General features: G+C 43.4%; 1 protein-coding gene across 3 annotated transcripts in view; it reads right to left on the bottom strand.

The window, feature by feature from the left end:
- The window catches only part of SLC30A10 (solute carrier family 30 member 10), a 48383-nt gene that overhangs the window by 16384 nt on the left and 11548 nt on the right, over positions 1–20451 (bottom strand). The window contains exon 1 of one of the 3 annotated variants that reach the window (XM_014343046.5): positions 216–1584. The exons of 1 other annotated variant lie outside the window; for it this stretch is intronic. In XM_014343046.5, the coding sequence (XP_014198532.2) occupies positions 216–855 (640 nt within the window). In that variant the 5' untranslated portion in view covers positions 856–1584. Of the gene's footprint in view, positions 1–215; positions 1585–20451 lie in introns of those variants that run through there. One more of the 3 variants, XM_055108016.2, reaches the window with a different exon arrangement.

Raw genomic sequence — 20451 nt, 5'->3', positions numbered from 1 at the left:
GGATCCAGGAGAAAAAAGAAAGGATGGGGAATATGTTAAATTGGCAGAAGAGAAGTAAAGCGGGATTGTAAAGGGAATGGATTTATTAAAACAAAACAAAAAAAAACAGAAAAAAAGCATGCATAAGAAAAAGAGGGCGTGGGGTGAGAAGAAAGGGACCGGGTGGGAGGAGGAAGGAAGAGCCAAGCGGTCCAAAGGATGCAACCGAAAGGCACCTGCTACGTTTGCGAACACGGTCGCCCCCTTCTCCCGTTTCCTTTCCACCGAGGTCCCCCGGAGGGTTACGGCCGAGTCCGAGCCTGGGGCTGTCGGGTCCGCCGCGCGCCGCGGGTCCTCCGCGCCCTGAGGCCCCCCGAAAGCGCCGGGGGCACAGCCCTCCGCCAGCTGCTGCCGCTGCTGCAGGCGGCGACTGCGTCCCCGGAGGCAGCACGCGAACCAGGCGGCGCAGTCCTGGAAGATGAGCAGCCCCACCACGTTGACCAACAGCCCCAGGACGCCGACGATGAGCACCAGCTCGGGGTCATCGATGCGCTCGGGCCGGGCCAGGCGCAGCACGGCCTCCACGAAGATGGTGAAGCAGAGCGCGGTGAGGAAGACCGCGTTGCTCAGCGCGCCCACCACCTCGGCGCGGGCGTAGCCGTAGGTGGCGCTGAAGCCCCGGGTGGGGCGCCGGGCGATGTAGCCGGCGCTCAGGCCCACGCACAGCGAGATCAGGTCGGAGAGCATGTTGAAGGAGTCGGAGAGCAGCGCGATGGAGTTGCCCAGGTAGCCGGAGACCAGCTCCGCCACGAAGAAGGCGACGGTGAGCACCAGCATGAAGAGCAGCCGGCACGTCTTGCCAGAGTAGCGGCCCATCTCGCCAACAGCCCCGGGCGCCCGGCGCCGCCCAGGGGAGCGCAGCCCACCCCGCGCGCAGCCACAGGTGGGGGGCGCGGCGCGGATCCGTGAGGCCCGGTACCCGCCTCCCAGATTGTCTTGCCGGCCCTGCACCGCCGCTTTTTATAACGCGAGGCCGAGCGCCACCAGTCCCCGCACGTCCAGAGTCTAAAGGAGTGGCGGGGGCAGTATCTGAACAGCCCGTGCACCGCCTCCCGCGGCCCTTTTCCCCTCCCTCGCGGCCTGGGCCTGACTTGGCAGGTGGCCACGAGCCGATGTCTCTCTTTGTGGGACAGGACTGTGCAGAGAGGGGCGCTGCGGAGGAGAGGGGGCGTGTCTGGATGTCAATCTTCACAGACTCCCTCCCCATGCAGAGGTGGGATTCACCCAGACACCCCGCTTCTCCTGGCCCTCAGGGTCGCCAGTGTCCTGTTGACTCAGTCATAAGGGCCTTGGCTGCTGTGGGGTGTGTTGGCTTCTGTGGGGTGTGTTCGCTGCGGTGGACTGGGACACCTTCGCGTACGTGCCCATAGGCACCTTGCGGTGCAGATTCCATATTAACCAGGTGCAAGGCCCCGGAGCACAGGCTTGGGGCAACCTGCCCTTAAGGGTGCTTCCTGCTTTTCATTTCGTGAAATGTGACCTCATCCCCCACTCAGCCCTCCACCCTCATTCCACTAACCCCAGGATAAAGCTATTTAATCCTCTCTTGTTCCTCACAGCCATTATAAACGGTGCAGGATCGTTCCTATTACCCACTCATGGCACAAGATCGTCCCCGTTCCCCTTCAGGATCTTCGCTGTCAAGGCTTCCTTCCCTGGGTGAATCGCAGGCAGCCCTCAGGAGAGCAGACCCCACTTCTGTAAGCATGCACTCCTGCCTAGCACTCGAAGGCTGGTCTACTCTGTGGTAGACGCAAGTCCCTTGGCCGCCAAAGAAACCAGGGCTGACCTCCTCTGTGTACTTGTCTCATTCTTCATTGAAGAGAATATTCTACTCACCCCCATGTGTCCCTGACAGCATGACCTGATACGCAGTACTATCGACTGACCTACATGAAGGTTTATTCCAAATAAAGACTCTTTTTTTTTTTTGAGACAGAGTTTCGTTCTTGTTGCCCAGGCTGGAGTGCAATGGCGCCATTTCGGCTCACTGCAACCTCCGCCTCTCGGATTCAAGCGATTCTCCTGCCTCAGCCTCCAGAGTAGCTGGGATTACAGGCACCATGCCCGGCTAATTTTTTATTTTTTGTATTTCTAGTAGAGACAGGGTTTCACCATGTTGGCCAGGCTGGTCTCGAACTCCTGACCTCAAGTGATCTGCCCACCTCAGCCTCCCGAAGTGCTGGGATTACAGGCGTGAGCCACTGCACCTGGCCAAGACTCTTCTATTGACAACAGGCTGTGTTCCAAATAAAAGTTATCCAGAAGGTAACTGTCTCCAGGACTCTGGAAGAGGCTGAGGAAGGGACCCTTGAAGAAGGGTGTCTGCTGTTGGTCTCTTCCTGCTGTGGAGGTTTGAGAGGCCTGGCTCCTAGGTTTCTTTGTTGGTTTCTTTTGTTATCTCATTATCTCATCCCATAGAGGATTTGAAGGTGCAGTCTGGTCATCTCTATTCTCCTTCCCCATCCCTAGCCCCTGAACTTTAACCATTCCTGAAAAATACACATGTAGTTTTGGCTTGGAAATGAATAAAAATGTCTTATTCCAAAAACAACAAAAAACAAACAAAACAAAACAAAACAAAACAAAAAACACAGGTCAGGCGTGGTGGCTTACACCTGTAATTTCAACACTTTGGAAGACCGAGGTGGGAGGATCACTTGAACTCAGGAGTTCAAGATCAGCCTGGGCAATATAGGGAAACCCCATCTCTACAAAAAACAAAAATAAAAAAAATTAGCCAGGCGTGTGTGCCTATGGTCCCAGCTATTCAGGAGGCTAAAGTGGGAGGAAGGCTTGAACCCAAGAAGTCGAGACTGCAGTGAGTCGTGGTGGTGCCACTGCACTCCAGCCTGGGTGACATAGCAAGGCCCTGTCTCAACCCCACCTCCCCCCAACCACAGAACATCCTAACCTCTAGCCCTGTTCATTGTCCTTAGCCTTGTAAAACATAACCTTGTCTTTCAGTATTTCTGAGGTCCATAACAGCCATGCTAAAGCATCCTTGATCCAAGTCCCACCTTACACCAGATAAGCCTCCAAACTCAGAGCTTATTAAATATTTGCACCTCCAGGAAAATATCCCTATATTGAGAATTAGAGAAAATTGATCATTGGAAGTATTTTCTAAAAATCAACATAAAAATAATCAATAATGTAGAGGTAAGAAGATATAGACTATGGTATTTTTCACTAGTGTAAAATGGGAATAATAATAGTATAGGGAAGATTAAATGAGTTAATATGTGTAAAATGCTTAAAATAGTGCCTGGTACACAGTAAGCACTCAATAAATGTTCTATTATTGTTGTCAATAGTATTAATACTACAGCACATGTGTGATGGAATTACTGTTGAACAACAGATGACACACTCTAATAAACAAAAGAGATTTATGAGAGTACTGTAGCCATTACAGTTTCTGGCTTAGACTGTCTTCAAACTGTAAAGCTTCTGAAACATTTAATATGACAGCAAGCAAAACAGTCAAAATAAGTGAGGGAAGCCTGGTGGAACTAAACTTGACAAACTAAAGCATTCCTTGCTAATTGCATGTCTTTGTCATTCACCACTGAAAGAAAACCTGAAATCAGCAGAAATGTATCACTGGAGCAAATTGCCCAATTATTTTCCTAACCAAAGGCAGATAAGAATTGTGTCACTGCCCCAGGAGTGCAGTGGATGGAACCATAAAGCCAGTGGCTGAGGAAGCTGGAGGAGCTGGAAGTGGCAGAGGCAGCCTGCCTGGGGGCCCCATTCCTGACTTTAAGAAAGGGTAAGTGTTGCCAGATGGTGTCAATAAAAGGCACTGTAGAAAAATGTTTGTACTAAAACTACACACACACTCACACAGTATATATAATCTAAAGTTAATTGATAAAAATACAGGCTGCATTTTATTTTTATTTTTTTTAAGACAGAGTCTACTCTGTCACCCAGGCTGAAATGCAGTGGCCCAATCTCAGCTCACCACAACCTCTGCCCCCTCGGTTCAACTGATTCTCCTGCCTCAGCCTCCCGAGTAGCTGGGACTACAAGTGTGCACCACCACACCCTGCTAATTTTTGTACTTTTAGTAGAGATAGGGTTTCACCACGTTGGCCAAGCTGGTCTCGAACTCCTGGCCTCAAATGATCTGCCCGCCTTGACCTCCTAAAGTGCTGGTATTATAGGCGTGAGCCACCACACCTGGCCAGCATTTTATACTTAACAGCAAATTGTGAGGTTTAAATAGCTTTTGTTTATTGATCCCTTACTCTGCCCAACCCTGTGCTGAGAGTTTTATAAGCATCATCTCATTTCATCCTCATCACAGCCCCATAAAATAAGTACTATTTTATAGGAAAGAACCTGAGATTTTAAGTAACTTACCCAAGATCACACAAGCTGTAAATGATTGATAGATTTGAGCTCTGAACTAGGCATCAAACTCTAGAGCTTACACCCTTTGCTTCCAGATTATACTAACTCAATCTTCTTTTTTTTTTTTGAGACGGAGTCTCACTCTTGTCACCCAGGCTGGAGTGCAATAGCGTGATCTCAGCTCATTGCACACTCCGCCTCCCAGGTTCAAGCAGTTCTCCAGACTCAGCCTCCTAAGTAGCTGGGATTATAGGCACCTGCCACCACGCCCAGCTAATTTTTGTATTTTTAGTGGAGATGGGGCATGAGCCACTGCTCCTGGCCTTTAATGCTTCTTTTGTTCTAAACAAATGAAATGGTTTTTAAAAGTTCTCTTGGTATTGGTGCAAAACTTGATATGCTACAATTCATAAATTCAGAGATTATGACACTAAAAATTATTTTTATACTGGTATTTGACCAGAAATTAACAATTAGTTTTTTTTTAGAAACTGTAAAAGCATCTGTTTTTGTTTTTAGTTCTACTTGACAAGAGATGACATTGCCTTTGGAGAAGAGAATGGACATCTTTCCAAAGCACCAAATTCTTATTGTGGATGAAGTCAGCTCCTCATTGGTGAATTTATATAATGTGTACGTCTGTAACCCTTTGTACAAAGGTAATTTTTGTACCCCAAAAGTATGCATATTGACCCTCCAAGTTTTTTTAGAATCCATTAAACTTAAGAGATTCTTGACTTGAGTAACCATTCTTTTTTTCTTCTTCTTCTTTTTTTTTTTTTAGTCATGGAGGCATGAGATGTGCAAAAGATTAAAAATGAGGTAGTGAGGCCAGGCGAGGTGGCTCACGCCTGTAATCCCAGCACTTTGGGAGGCTGAGGTGGGCGCATCGCCTTAGGTCAGGAGTTTGAGATCAGCCTGACCAACATGGAGAAACCCTGTCTCTACTAAAAATACAAAATTAACCGGGCGTGGTGGCGCACGCCTGTAATCCCAGCTACTCGGGAGGCTGAGGCAGGAGAATCACTTGCACCTGGGAGGCAGAGGTTGCAGTGAGCCGAGATCCTGCCATTGCACTCCAGCCTGGGCAACAAGAGCAAAACTCCGTCAAAAAAAAAAAGAAGAAAGAAAAATGAGATAGTGGTCAATACTAATTTGAGTGGGCTATATTTATAAGGGAGTTGTGATTTGCAGCCCACCTAGAAGGAAGCAGCTCTAATATGAATGTAAAGCTGTGCCCATCAGCCTGCAGTGTCCTCACCCAAACACCACCTCCATGGTTTCTTCAAAATGCCACTTGTTCTTGCAACGAAAGAGTATGTCTCCTAATAGCCCTGGCCCAGGAAGTGTTAGGAGCACGAGCATAGCATCACGTGATACCACCTACTTACTGAGAAAATACCAGACTCTAAATAATTTTAATTTTGCACTCACTTTGAGAAAATTTAAAAGGCAGAGTAGCGCTGCAGTTAATAATTTGAGCTTTGGAGTCGGACAGATTTGGAACTGAATCTGGGCTGTGCTTCTCACTTGCAACTGCTCTTGTGACCTGGGGGACACGTTCCTTACTAAACCTTCTCTTTCCTCACCTGTGAAATAGGGATAATAATAGTATCTACTTCATGAGGTTGTCATGAGACTTAAGTGGGAAAAGGTATATAAATTGCTTAGGATAGTGCCAGGTTCATAAGAAAGGCTCAGTGAATATTAACAAAAAATAACCATCACCGGGAGTTTTAAATCCAAGTTTAGAGAGAGAGCAGAATATTTTCCTTCACCAAAGGATTCACTAAGGATTACTTTTAGAGAAAATACACATTTAAGAATTTGTTTACAGCTCCATCTTGGGAGCAGTGAAGTTTATGAAGACATAAGATAAAACATGTTTAAGTTTCTGCAATTAGAAGAGAAGTATAGGCCAGGCGCAGTGACTCACGCCTGTAATCCCAGCACTTTGTGGGGCCGAGGCGGGCAGATCACCTGAGGTCAGGAGTTCAAGACCAGCCTGGCCAACTTGGTGAAATGCCATCTCTACTAAAACTACCAAATAAAGGCCGGGTGTGGTGGCTCACATCTGTAATCCCAGCACATTGGAAGGCCGAGGCGGGCGGATCATGAGGTCAGGAGATCAAGACCATTCTGGCTAACACGGTGAAACCTCGTCTGTACTAAAAATACAAAAATTTAGCCAGGCATGGTGGTGGGCACCTGTAGTGCCAGCTACTCGGGAGGCTGAGGCAGGAGAATGGCGTGAACCCAGGAGGCGGAGCTGGCAGTGAGCCGAGATCACGCCACTGCACTCTAGCCTGGGCAACAGAGCAAAACTCCGTCTCACACACACAAAAAATACCAAAAAAATTAGCCGGGCATGGTGGTGGGTGCCTGTAATCCCAGCTACTCAGGAGGCTGAGGCAAGAAAATTGCTTGAACCTGGGAGGCGGAGGTTGCAGTGAGCTGAGATCATGTCATTGCACTCCAGCCTGGGTAACAAAAGTGAGACTCCATCTCAAAAAAAAAAAGAAGAAGAAAAGTATAGTTTGAAAGACAATAGTTCCACATATACAAAATATAGGAACCAAAGTTACCATCTGTTGATCGCATGGATGTCAAAAGATGACATCAATTTTTATATAACACCAGGATGATGCCTTTTTTTCTCGAAGTATTTCAGAATGCATTAAATTTAAGAGATTCTTGACTTGAGGTGAACGCTATTATTTTTCCATGAGATATGGAATGATAAAAGCTGGGTAATGGCTAACACCACTTTGAATGGGCTGCTGATAAAGGAGAAATACTTCCTTGGGCTATTAGATTCATTTGAGAGCAAAGAGGCCAACTGTGGTATCTGGGGTCATCTTGTCATTATTGACACTATAGCACTGCTCTCTGTGTTTCTTACCATCTCCAGGTCACGAGGACAACCCCAGAGACGCACTCATAGAGAAACCCTGTGCTTGGGGTTTGTCAAGGGGACAAGGGTAAGTGAAAACACGAAAATGAAAGGGGTTATGGCTACTAGGAAGAACAGGGGAAAGGGTTAAAGGCAGAACTGGCAGTTTAAGAAACACTTTTCATTCAGAGTTCATCATCATTTACTGATATCATTTGGGGTCTGAATCCTCCTGATGGGTGAACAGTGAGGGGAAAAAATCAGCTTTTAGACTATTTCCAATTCAAATGGAAGCAAAAAGAACTACAAGTTGCAAGAAATAGAGAAAAACCCCCTTGATGTTGATTCTAGACCTAATTGTTTTAACTGTAAGTTAAATTGTGTTATTTCGTAAGTTACAACAAGGTTTCCTATGTGTTCTTTGGTGCCATCAGAAACAATCCAACACAGATGGCAACCTTCTTCACTGCTAGATTTCGCCTTAATTTTTAGACTATATGAACATGAAAAAGGCCTTTTGCCCAAGAAATTGTGGAAATAATTTTGTGTGAAGGGGAGAGAGGGTCAAAACCAAACATATTAATAAATGTCCTTAACTTTATTTGCCAAGTGCACTGGTTGAATATGTAGTGGGACAACATAGGCTTTGGAGCCATGCACATCTAAAATCCAATCTTGCTTCTGTCAGCTCTTCGCAAGTGAGCAAGTCACTCAACTTCTGAGCCTCTATGTTTTCATTTCTAAGCTAGATATAGAGGTATCACTCTCTTTGACAGTAGTTATGAGAATCAAATGAAAAAGCTTATGTAAAGGGTCTTGCATAGTTCCTTTAGTGGATAATCAACAAACATTGGCTCCTTCCATTGATTTCTGGCTGTCGTCATACCCAAAACTATTGTTGACTTCCAGTTGTGGAATCTCCTTCATAGTTATCTAGAGTATCCTACTTTTTATAAAATCATGTATGTCCCCTTAATCCAAATAATCTACTTAGCTAATTATCTTAAAACAAATTAGCTATTGACTAATAAAATATTATATGAATATAAAACATTGATTAATAATGTTACAAATATAAAAATATTTAAAATAAAACATTTTGTAAATCTAAACCCAAATCCCCTAGTTTTATCATTGACATCCTTCTTTTGCCATCATGACCTACCTGCTAGTCATGTGGCAGAAAAGTAGAGAGAATCAGGGTATCTGGACTGGGAGACACTATTACTATCACAAAATGAAAGGCTGTTTTGAATATTGAAATGAAGTCTGGAAGAGAACTAAGATTCTTGACCTCTGACATGAAGTTATTGTACAACTTGGACCAGTTACAGAATTTCTGAGCCTTAGTTTCCTAATCTGTAAAATGCAAAGAATAGCCTCATACTACTTAGTGTATCTAGTTGGTTTGAATATCAAATAAGATAATGAAGGTACAAATATATAGAAAAATAAAAGGCATTATTGCTGTAATTATGAAGCCATGGACCCACAACCAACATGAGTTCTAGAAAGCAAGCACTGTATTTGTGGCCACCAGTATTTAAATGTGTCAGCTTAAGTTTCAGATTGCCTGGACCCCTCTCTGAACCCCTCCCTGCTTTCTTGTGGTAAGATATCCTGTCCCCTTTGTCCCCTTGGATACAGAGGTAGGCATGTATGCCAATCACAGTCCCTCATGCCCTGGTCACAATGCTTGGTTCAAGAGATGGGCACTTGACCCAAGATGGGCCAGAGTTCTTCTTTCGGAATTTTTCAAATGAACCTGGGAGAGAGGTTTCATTTCTTGTCTGGTCATTAAACATGAGGATGTGACTTGGAGCCCCTGGTAATCCTGTCTTCCCCTGCTTCTTTCCAATATCCTTCAAACTGCCATAGGAGAGGAAGCAGAAAGAGCTGAGAGACAGTGGTAGAGAATCTTTGCTTTCCTTCTTCAATTACGCTCCTAATTTGACTTTTGAATGCTGCACCTTCCTGGTTTTCCTTATATTTCATTGACAGTTTCCAAAACACTTACATTCTATTGTGTACCTGTAATTCTGAAAGTGGCTTAGCCACAGTTCTATATTTAAATTGATTTGATGCTCACCAACAGTCTTTTCATACCATGGCTTTCCGATTTCTGAGCTCATCTTGATTCACATTTTGGTTGACTGGATTTCATCTAGTCTTTTTTTTAAAAAAGAAGAGCTCTTGGGTTATCTACATATATATATATTTGTTAATGTCATGTTGCCATTCATAAATGAGCAAAACTTAGATTAGATGGGTATGAAATTCATAGGTTCGTGTTTTATTTTATTTCTGAGAACTGTATAGACATCTCATCATTGTATCTTGACATTGCATGTTGCTGTGGAAAAATCTGAATACAGCCTGATATTTGTCCTCAGGCTTTTTCTGCCTAGATGCCTGTAGGATTCTTTCTTTATTTTTGATATTTAGCAACTTCTCCAGAATGTATGTATGAATTATTCCATGTCAACTTTCCCTTTTGGTATGCAAATTTTTATCATCATTTAGTTCAGAAAAAAAATCTTCTATTATATCTTTGAATTTCTTTCATGGGGCACTTGTCTGCTTTCTACATCAGGAAACACCTAGTGTGTATATTATGCTGCATGTCTGCTCTTTGTTTTCCATATCTATTATCTGTCTTCCAGTTGCTTTAAATTCCTTTATGAGGCCAGGCACAGTGGCTCACGCCTGTAATCCCAACACTTTGGGATGCCGAGGCGGGCGGATCACTTGAGATGTGGAGTTCAAGACCAGCCTGCCAACATGGCAAAACCCCATCTCTACCAAAAATACAAAAATTAGTCAGGCATGCTGGTGTGTGCCTTTAATCCCAGCTACTCGGGAGGCTGAGGCACAAGAATCGCTTGAACCTGGAGGCGGAGGTTGCAGCGAACTGAGCTCGCGACACTGAACTCCAGCCTAGGCGACAGAGCAAGACTTAGTCTCAAAAAACTAGAATAATTCCTTAATCAATTTCTCCACCCTGTCTTCTAGATCATTGATGGTTTTCAGTGGTGCTTATTTTATGCCTCACTGCTTCCTATATGAGTTTCATTTCTGTAATGTTTGTTATCTTTTCCCTAGCCACCAGAGTTCTGACAGTTCATGTTCATTGTTTTATCTGAAAATTTCTTCTGTCACCTGGGGTAATTATTATTTTTCTTCAATGTATTTTTTCTTCTGCCTCTTTTGCTGGTTCCTTTTTTAACTTTTTCTTTGTAGTATCTCTATGTAGTTACCATGGTGGATCTTTGCTGATTAGCATGCATCTTTGAGTGGGGCACTTATATCCAAATCTGCTAACAGTGGGGGAAGGGGTTGAGGGAGGGAACAAAATATGCTTCTTCCCATCAGGATAAGTCACTCTGGAGATGGTCTACATGGTTCACAATGGAGCTGCCCAGTGCAGTTTTTGATTTGTGTTAGGGGAACACTGCATTCCCCCAAGCTTCACATTTCCATGAGGGCACCTCCAAAGGACCATCACTCTAGACATCTTTCTACCACTCCCCTGACTTTTCCCAGAGGCAGGATCGCTTCTCTGTCCAGTAAGCTTGGGAGAAAGAGTGCAGCATGCTCAGCTATCCTCTTCTGGGACTCCTTTTTCAAATTTGCCTTCCCCAGGGACCTGCAATCCTGCTACATGAGAGAAGCTAACTGGGGCAGGTTTTGCCCTGTGGAGGGAGGCCTGGGACTGGGTGAGGAAGTTTAATTCTGGGGTGGACGATTAGGAAGCTCTTTGCCACTACACATCTAAGCCATATCCTTCAATATCAGTAATCAGATTAATATTTTATGTTCAACTGTCATCCATATCTTATGTTATCAATTGCTTCCAAACCTAGAAGAGTAAGAAATGGGTATTATTTATGTGTCCCTGAAGCCCTAACATATTGGTAAGTTGGCAGGAACCTTGAGAAAGATAAAGATGAGTATCTACAGGCCAAAGTAACCCATGGAGATTGAGCCTGTGGTAAGCAGCTGCCAGGTTTTAATGCTTCAGTAAGAGTGAGTCAGGCAGTCAGGCAGTATTTCAACCTTGGCAGGTCGCAGCAGCTTATTGGCTACAGAAGAATGCTGCTGTCGTAGCTATGGGGCTGTTTTAACAGACCTTAGTGAGCATGAGTTTTTAAGACCAATTTTTATTACATGCTGCAGTATTACTGTGCAAAGAAAATGAGAGAGAGTAATTTGCTCTCAGAAACAACAGGCAGACTAAGCTAGAGGATTGGAGAGCTTTCTTGGGGCTAGAAAGATACAAAAAAGAAAAATGCCCACATATCTAAATACTCTTAAAAGGGGGATGAATTAGATGAGACTGGGGACTAGCAACCAAATAAATCTTTCAGAAGCAGGAGGGCAATATTTCAGATAGTTGCCTGGGATTTGGAATGCATCTCTACCATCAGTGGGATACAGATCCAGGCAGCTATTAAAAGCTACCCTCTCAAAGCTGTGAATGCCATCCAAAATAAATGCAATTGGGGAATACAACAGTTATTCCATAACTGTCCTATCATTATATGTTGGGTGTGTGGAGGGCAGGTCATGGGTTTCTTTTTTTTCTTTTTTTTTCTTTGAGACCAAGTCTCACTCTGTCGCCCAGGCTGCAGTGCAGTGGCCATGATCTTGGATCGCTGCAACCTCCACCCCCCGGGTTCAAGTGATTCTCCTGCCTCAGCCTCCCAAGTAGCTGGGATTACAGGCAACTGCCACTGCGCCCAGCTGATTTTTGTATATTTAGTAGAGAGGGGGTTTCACCATCTTGGCCAGGCTGGTCTTGAACTCCTGACTTCATGATCCACCCACCTCGGCCAGCCAAAGTGCTGGGATTACAGGTGTGAGCCACCACGCCTGGCCCATTTCTTTTTTTACTTCACAGATCTTCAAATCAAGAGGGAGATAACTCAAGGAGCTGTACCTGAGTAATTGTCCCAGAAGAGCCTCTTTAACCATGGACCTATTCAAGGTGACAAGATCCTGGACTTGGAGCTCATGCCGCATGGACTGAGATTTTAGGGATCTTGGGGAGGAGTGAGAGTCTTTTGCATGTGGAAGTGATGAGAATCATAGCCAAGGGGCAAACCGGGCAGATTGTTTTTCTAAAGATGGCCATAATCATATCTCTACTCCACGTTCTCCTAGTCCACATGTTCTTCTACAGGGTGACCTTGATACGCCTTGCATTCAAAGGCCGACTCTATGTGCTTGACACTCCTTCCATCTTGTCACTTGCTTGCAATCCACAGACTCGAAGATTGAATCAGAAAAGGCAATGGAGCTTCTACTTTGTTTGATGGAGCACTCATGCTTGAAACGCTGAGCCACCATACCCAATGTCCTGAGACCACCCTAGTGCAAGGAAGCCAAGACACAAGGAGCAGTCATGTGTAGGTGGTCCAGCCAGCAGTCCTATACATTGAGACCTTCCAGCCTGGATGCCAGACCTATAAGTGAATGAGCCTTCAAGTGACTGCAGCCTCAAGCCATCAAGTCACCCCTAGCCTTTGAGTCTTCCCAGCTGAGGCATCAGACATCGTGGAAGCACACAGCCTGTTCCCACTGTATGCTTTCCAAATTCTAGCCCACTGAACCCCTGGGTTCATAAAACAATTGCTATTTTATGCCATTACATTTGGGATGGTTTGTTATAGAGTAACTGGAAGAGAGAACCACCATGTGAAAGATTGGGAAGCCGTACAAAGGGTCTATAAAGTTTGGAACTATAAGAGAGGAGAAGACAATGGATATTGGCATAGAATATTTAGGGTATTATTAGATGAGCTTCAAAACAAAATAGTTATTGTGGGGCAGGGTTTTCCCATGTCCTGAGTGAACAGATTAAAAAACAGACAAAGGTAGGATTCTCCTGACAGGCACAGGAAGGCCGAGACATACTGAATGGGATCTAGGCAGGACAATAATAGTTTGAGTCCAGGCCTGGGTCGATTTTTGGTTTAATTGGAAAATGCCTTTCAAGTGAGACTATCTAACTCAGAGAGGTGAGGGTTGATCAGATTTGTTTGGACAACAGTTGCCTTTGGCAGACCCATAAAACCCTGACTTCATTTCTCTCACTGAGAGTAGAAAAAAAATCTGTTTGAATAATAAATATCTGACCCAGAAAACCATGACAAAGTAAAAGGAAGAAAGTCCAATGAAAACGCCAGCCTACAGGAGGTAGAGAAGGAAAGAGACCAGCTTACGAACTTGATTAAACCATTAACAACCTAACTGAGCCTTCCTGAGAGGAGAAGGAGAACACAGAAGGAAATAAAACACAAGAAGCACGTTCCAAACTTCAGAATGAGACATTCAGTTGAATGATATGCTTGCAACCTTCAAAAGCTGTGGAAAGATAATGTTTGGAGGAGCATAAAGCAGAAACAACAAGACAAACTTGAAGCCTTCGAAACAGCTTCAGCTCAGGAGTTTGCTAAGGCTGAACTTCAGATGAATGTGAGCATGAGGGAGCAGCAGGATTAGAAGCAGGATTCACAGGTCTAAGCAGTGCTAGAGCTACAGGCAGTCGCAGCAGTGAGTGTAGACGGTGCCCAAGTGTAGACAGAGCCCAAAGCAGGGGCTTCAAGTGGAAATGGAATTAAGGACCTTCCCTCCCTTCCTTCCTTCCTCCCTTCCTCTCTGCCTTCCTCTCTTCTTCCCTTCCTTCCTTCTTTCCTTCGTTCCTTCTTTCCTTCCTTCCTTCTCTCCCTTCCTCCTTTCCTTCCTCCCTTCCTTTCTCCCTTTCTCTCTATCTCTCTCTCTCCCCCTCTCCCCTTCTCCCTCTCTCATCTCTTTCACATGCTGACTGGAAATGTACCACAAATAAAATCTGCAGCCCAGGATGTCACTGCTGCACATATCTAAACTCTGCAAGCAAGCACGAATATTTTCAATGTCACTCGCTGGGAAAGGATACCATGTGTTTACCATATAGGAAAACTTGGTGCCATAATCGATCTCCTGTTGTGAAAGCTCTGCCAGTGGAACTAAGTACCCAGGTATTGGCCCTGGCCAGGTCTGGCAGATACTGGCTGGTATCTTTGAGAGGCAAAAACCAAGAAGACTTCTTTCCTTTCGGAGTCTCTGCTGTGGCCATAAAAAGCAATAAAGATGGCCTGGTTTATAGTAAGTGCTAAATTCTGGGAATCTAAATTTTCCTATAAGTGTTCTAGTTCTGGGATAAGGCTTCAGACTTTTTGAAATCTTCAGAAAGTGTGGCAGAAAATAAAAAATGTACTCAAAGGCCAAAAATGAAGTAAAAGTCAAAATCCAGAAAGGTAGGTTGAAGTCAGAATCTGACTTAAGAGCATCTGTCCAATAAAGACAAATGCTCTAGCCTTGAGTTTTGACAGCCACATGATCATGGATGTTATAAGAGACAAAACTGAGATCGATGCGAGATGGAGAGTTGGACCAGAGATCCCCTTACAAAGCTTGACTCCTTGGTCAAAGGTTGAACCAAAATGAAATGAACAATCAAATAAACAAACAAAAACCCGCTGCCCCAAAGGCAACAACAAGGAAACTTGAATCTGTTAGCCTTGGTTGTGGACATAGGGAAAACTACCTCCCATGGGAAGTTGAAACTATAATGTGGTCTTCATGTGGTAATGCAGTCTAAAGTCATGCTACGTATGTAATAATAATAACTCAGGCAAACAATTTTTTAAGTATTTACAAGTTGGTAATGCCCTCAGGCACCTGACAGAAGCAAATGCAAATCTTCTTGGAAAAATGTACCAACAATCTATTCTTCAAAGAATTCCCTCAGAGAAAGCTTTGTTGAACATTAATTCACAATCAAAAATCATGAAATGGCTGGGCAAGGTGGCTCATGCCTGAATCCCAGCATTCTGGGAGGCTGAAGAGGGAGGATCACTTGAGGTCAGGAGTTTGAGATCAGTCTGGCCAACATGATAAAACCCTGTCTCTACTGAAAATACAAAAATTTGCCAGGCATGGTGGCAAGGGCCTGTAATCCCGGCTACTTGGGATGCTGAGGCACAAGGATCACTTGAACCCGGGAGGCAGAGGTTTCAATGAGCTGAGATCATGCCACTGCACTCTAACCTCAGTGACAGAGCAAGACTCTGTCTCAAAAATAAAAATAAAAATAATCATGAAATACACAAAATGTGAGAAGGTAAACCACCTTGAGAGAAGCAGCAAAAATAATAAACAGAATCAGACACGCAAAAATTGCAGATGTTGAGAATACCAGATACACAATATAAACTAAGTATGTTTAATAGAAGGGAATAAAGGAAGGACTGGAAAGTATAAGTAAAGAACAAGTCATCATAAATGAAAAGTAGATTAGTTGAAATTAAAAACTCAATAGAAGGTGCCCCTGCTTCTTCTAGTCAGGATGCTATCAGTGAAGTCATAATGGAGACCCTGATCTCCCGCACCTGCTCAGCACTAATGAAGCACCCCCCATCTCAGGGTGTCAACAGAGGCCAAGTGGGAAACCTGGACTTCCATTCTCATCTTAAAATAACAAGCAGCACCCCTTCCACCAGCACAGTGTCAGAGGAGACCTGCTCAAACAGAAAATTTAATAAGATTGACAGTCTCAAAACTCAGAATGTCCAGGATTCAACAGAAAATCTACCATCATAGCAAAGCCAGGAAAATCTTAACCTGAGTGTGAAAAAAGACACTGACATTGAGGTAGCAAAATGTTACAAATTTTCTGGCAAGCAGTTTTAAAGTAGACATCATACAAATGCTTCAACAAGCAATTACAAATACATTTGAAACAAATAAAAATACAGAAAGTCTCAGCAAAGAAATAGAAGATAAAAGGAAGAATGAAATAGAAACTTTAAAAATGAAAGCTACAATAACTGAAATAAAAACTCAATGGGAGGCCAGGCACGGTGGCTCACACCTGTAATCCCAGCACTTTGGGAGGACGAGATGGGTTGGATCACAAGGTCAGGAGATTGAGACCATCCCGGCTAACATGATGAAACCCCGTCTCTACTAAAAAATATAAAAAATTAGCAGGGCATGGTGGTGGGCACCTGTAGTCCCAGCTACTCTGGAAGCTGAGGTAGGAGAATGGTGTGAACCCAGGAGGCAGAGCTTGCAGTGAGCCGAGATCGTGCCACTGCACTCCAGCCTGGGTGACAGAGTGAGACTCACCTCAAAAAAAAAAAAAAAAAAAACCTTCAATGGCGCTCTTGGCAGTGAATACAAAATTTAAAAATTAAAAAAAAACAAACTGGCGGGGCGTGACAGCTCACGCCTATAATCCCAGCCCTTTGGGAGGCCAAGGCAGGCAGATCATGAGGTCAGGAGATGGAGACCATCTTGGCTAACACGGTAAAAACCCGTCTCTACTAAAAAATACAAAAAATTAGCCAGGCATGGTGGTGGGCGCCTTTAGTCCCAGCTACTCAGGAAGCTGAGGCAGGAGAATGGTGTGAACCTGGGAGGCGGAGCTTGCAATCAGCCGAGATCGCACCACTGCACTCCAGCCTGGGTGACAGAGCAAGACTCTGTCTCAAAAACAAAACAAAACAAAACAAAACAAAACAAAACAAAACACTAAATGGATGGGCCCAGTAGCAGAAATGGGGAAGACAGAGGAAAGAAAGTATTTTATCTGAACAACAGAGAGAAAATAGAATAAAATAAGTCTCAGGGACCTGTGTAACTATAACAATTATAAATAGGAAAAGATAAAGGGAGGTAAGGTTTCTACATTTTATTCAAACTAGCAAAGTATTGACAGCATTAGCCAGTGATAAGTTATGTATGTGTAATCTAATACCTAGAGCAACTACTAACAAAGCTCTATAAAGACATACTCAAAAGCACTACAGGGAAATCAAAATGAAATTATAAATAATGTTCACAGAAGCCAGGAAACAGAAAATAGAGAAATAAAAAATAGAAGGAACAAACAGAAAATGAAAAGTAAAATAGCAGTCTCAAGCCCCAACCTTCAATAATTGCGTAAATGTAAATTGTCTAAACACACCACTTAAAAGACAGAAAATTGGCAGAGTGGCTAAAACACATCTCTAACTATATCCATACCATGGAATCCTTTTCAGCAATAAAAAACAACAACTGATACATGCAACAAGTCAAATTAATCTTAAGAGCATTATGCTGAAAGAAAAAAAGCCCATTTCAAAGGTCACATATGTGTGATTCCATTTATTTAACATTCTTGAAATAAAAATATTATAAGGACGGAAAACAGATTATTAGTTTCCAGGGCATAGAGATAGGGAGTAAAGGTAGGAAGGGTGGCTATGACTACTAAAGGGTACCATGAGGGATATTTTTGTAATGATGATTTTGGTGATGGTTATACAGAACTACACTTGTGACAAAAATCTCGTAGAATTATATAACTCATTGTATGAATGTAAATTTCTTGGTTTGGAAATTGTACTATCATTCCATTGGGGAAAACTTGACAAAGGGTACATGAGACTTCTATGTACTATTTTTGTAACTTACTGAGAATATAAAGTTATTTCAAAATAAAATTTTAAAAAACTGAATGGGCAGGTTAATGAGAACCGAAGTTAAAAAGCAAAAACTAGAAATAAATGAAGGTAAATCTGAAAAACCACGTAGAATGCAACACAGAACAACAAAAATGTGAAAACAGCAAAATGTGAAAAAAGAAGTTACAAAACATGGAGGACAGAATAAGATCAAATATTATCTAATTAGCATTGCAGAAGGAGAAAGTACAAGGAACAGGGGAAAGCCAAAACTAGAAGAGATAATGTTTGAAAAATCTTCTGGAATTTATGAAAGACATAAATGCTTGGATTTAATCCCCAGATGGGATTTTTTAAAAAGAGTCCACATATGGAAATATGATTACAAAACTGAAGAATATCAAAGACAAAGAGAAGATCTTTAAAAGGTGGAGAACATGAAAGTCTTGGTGCTAAACTTATGCAACTTTGGATGCCCTGAAGGAATGGCATCCATTCTAGTGGAAAACAATCCAGACTAAAACTGCTGAAGGAACTCCAACTCCACCAGGCATGAAACTATACTCAAACTGAGACTGTGCCCAAAAGAGGAAGCTTGGGGGTTTTGTGGTTTTACTTGCCTTCGGTCTTGCCTTTAGATTAATAACCAGTGGTTTTGATTTCTTTGGCTATTAATACATAAGTTCAAAGATATTTAATTTTGAAATTTAATATTCTGTTATAATTTGATAATAGGAAGGGATTCATATTGCTAAAATTTGGGGCATTTTTATATTGCTGACATTGAATTGTTAGCATATCTTGATACTATCACTTTGTGTCACTATATAATTGCCAATGAGCAATATTGAACATTTGGGGGCCTCAGAGTTAATTTAACTAGTATACTTACTCTTCTAACCCATTTCAGTCATTGAGGGTATCTAAATTGCCAAACCTGTTCCAAAGGATGAAATCCAAAGGAAGCAGTGGTTGATATTGGGAGCACAAGCTTTATGGAAATGCAGCAGTACAGTCCTGATAAACTGTTCATCTAGTCCTTCCAGGGGAGCCAGGAGTGAAGGGAACATAAATCTGGAGAGTGTTGGGGGAGACTGCCATTCCTCTTGTCTTGTGTTTCCATGAGACAACCACCAGTGTAGCCTCCATTCCCTCCCCAGTCCCCATGTAAGTAGTCACTCTGAGGGTGGAAAGGTCTTCTCTCACTGGCGGGTTAGGTTGAAGAAATGGATTAAGCCTGGCTCAGCCCTTCCTGGGCTTCCTCCTTCCAACTGCCTGCCCACTGAGAAGGCACATTCTCTCTGTTCCTGGGCCCACCCCTGCTCTTCCAGTTATTGTGCTCTGCTTGTAAGAGGACAGGTGAGTTTACTCCACAGAATTAGTATTAGGAAGCCAATTGTGACATCCAAGCTACATTCTCCAAAACAGCTTTTACCAAAAACACTGAGCTACTATTTTCATTGCTATTGGACTTTTATTCCTTATTTCTCAAGTAGTTCCAGATTTATGAATGAAGTTGTTTATTGGCCCCCAAAAGTCCCAACAATGTGCTCAACTGGCTCTGGTCAGCATGTGTGGAGCTAGTTGCTAGTTCTCCTCTTTCCTCTCCTTCATGACCTTAAGAGAGTTTCTTCAAGTAAAGAATTCTACAGAAAACAGATGGTCCATTCAGCCAGTTGCCCCTTCAACCTGACTTCTCTGCTGTTCCTTTGTAAGGAGCCAGCCCCTACCTCCCATTGACCTGATGTAAGGATCATCTTTATTTTATTTCCTATTAAGCTGATACATTTTTAAAGATCTCATGGCAGATGAAGAACAAGAGCATAGGTATACTTTATCAAAAACTACATCCTCAGGGTGCAATGGCTCATGCCTGTGATCCTAGGATTTTGGGAGGCCAAGGTGGAAGGATTGCTTGAGGGCAGGAGTTCGAGATCAGCTTGGGCAACATGGTAAGACCCCCATCTCTACAAAAAAATGAAAAAAAATGGTTGGGTATGGTTGGCAGGCACCTGTGGTCTTGGCTACTTAAGAGGCTGAGATGGGAGGATCACTTGAGCCTGGGAGGTTGAGGCTGCTGTGAGCTGTGGTCATGCCACTGCACTCTGGCCTGGGTGACAGAGCAAGATCCTGTCTCAAAAAAAAATTACCTCCTCAAAATTCTCTAAAGACACCTATTCAGGTGTAGACAGTATATATCAGGACATGGACTATGGAAAACAATCTAAGGATAAGGAATCTCCAGATATTATTGCCTCTCATTAAAAAACGATGTGGCCAGGTGTGGTGGCTCACACCTGTAATCACGCCTGTAATCCCAGCTACTTGGGAGGCCAAGGCAGGAGAATCACTTGAACCCGCGGGCAGAGGTTGCAGTGAGCCAAGATTGTGCCATTGCACTCCAGCCTGGGCAACCAATAAGAGTGAAACTCCGTCTCAAAAATAAATAGATAAAAATAAAAACCCCATTGTCTCAGCCCAAAATCTCCTTAAGCTGATAGGCAACGTCAGCAAAGTCTCAGGATACAAAATCAATGTACAAAAATCACAAGCGTTCTTATACACCAATAACAGACAAACAGAGAGCCAAGTCATGAGTGAACTCCCATTCACAATTGCTTCAAAGAGAATAAAATACCTAGGAATCCAACTTACAAGGGACGT

Source organism: Pan paniscus, chromosome 1 (assembly GCF_029289425.2).
Source record: "Pan paniscus chromosome 1, NHGRI_mPanPan1-v2.0_pri, whole genome shotgun sequence".
Classification (NCBI taxonomy): Eukaryota; Metazoa; Chordata; class Mammalia; order Primates; family Hominidae; genus Pan; species Pan paniscus.
The sequence above is the reverse complement of the archived record's forward strand: the minus strand, read 5'-3'. Positions and strand labels throughout refer to the sequence as shown.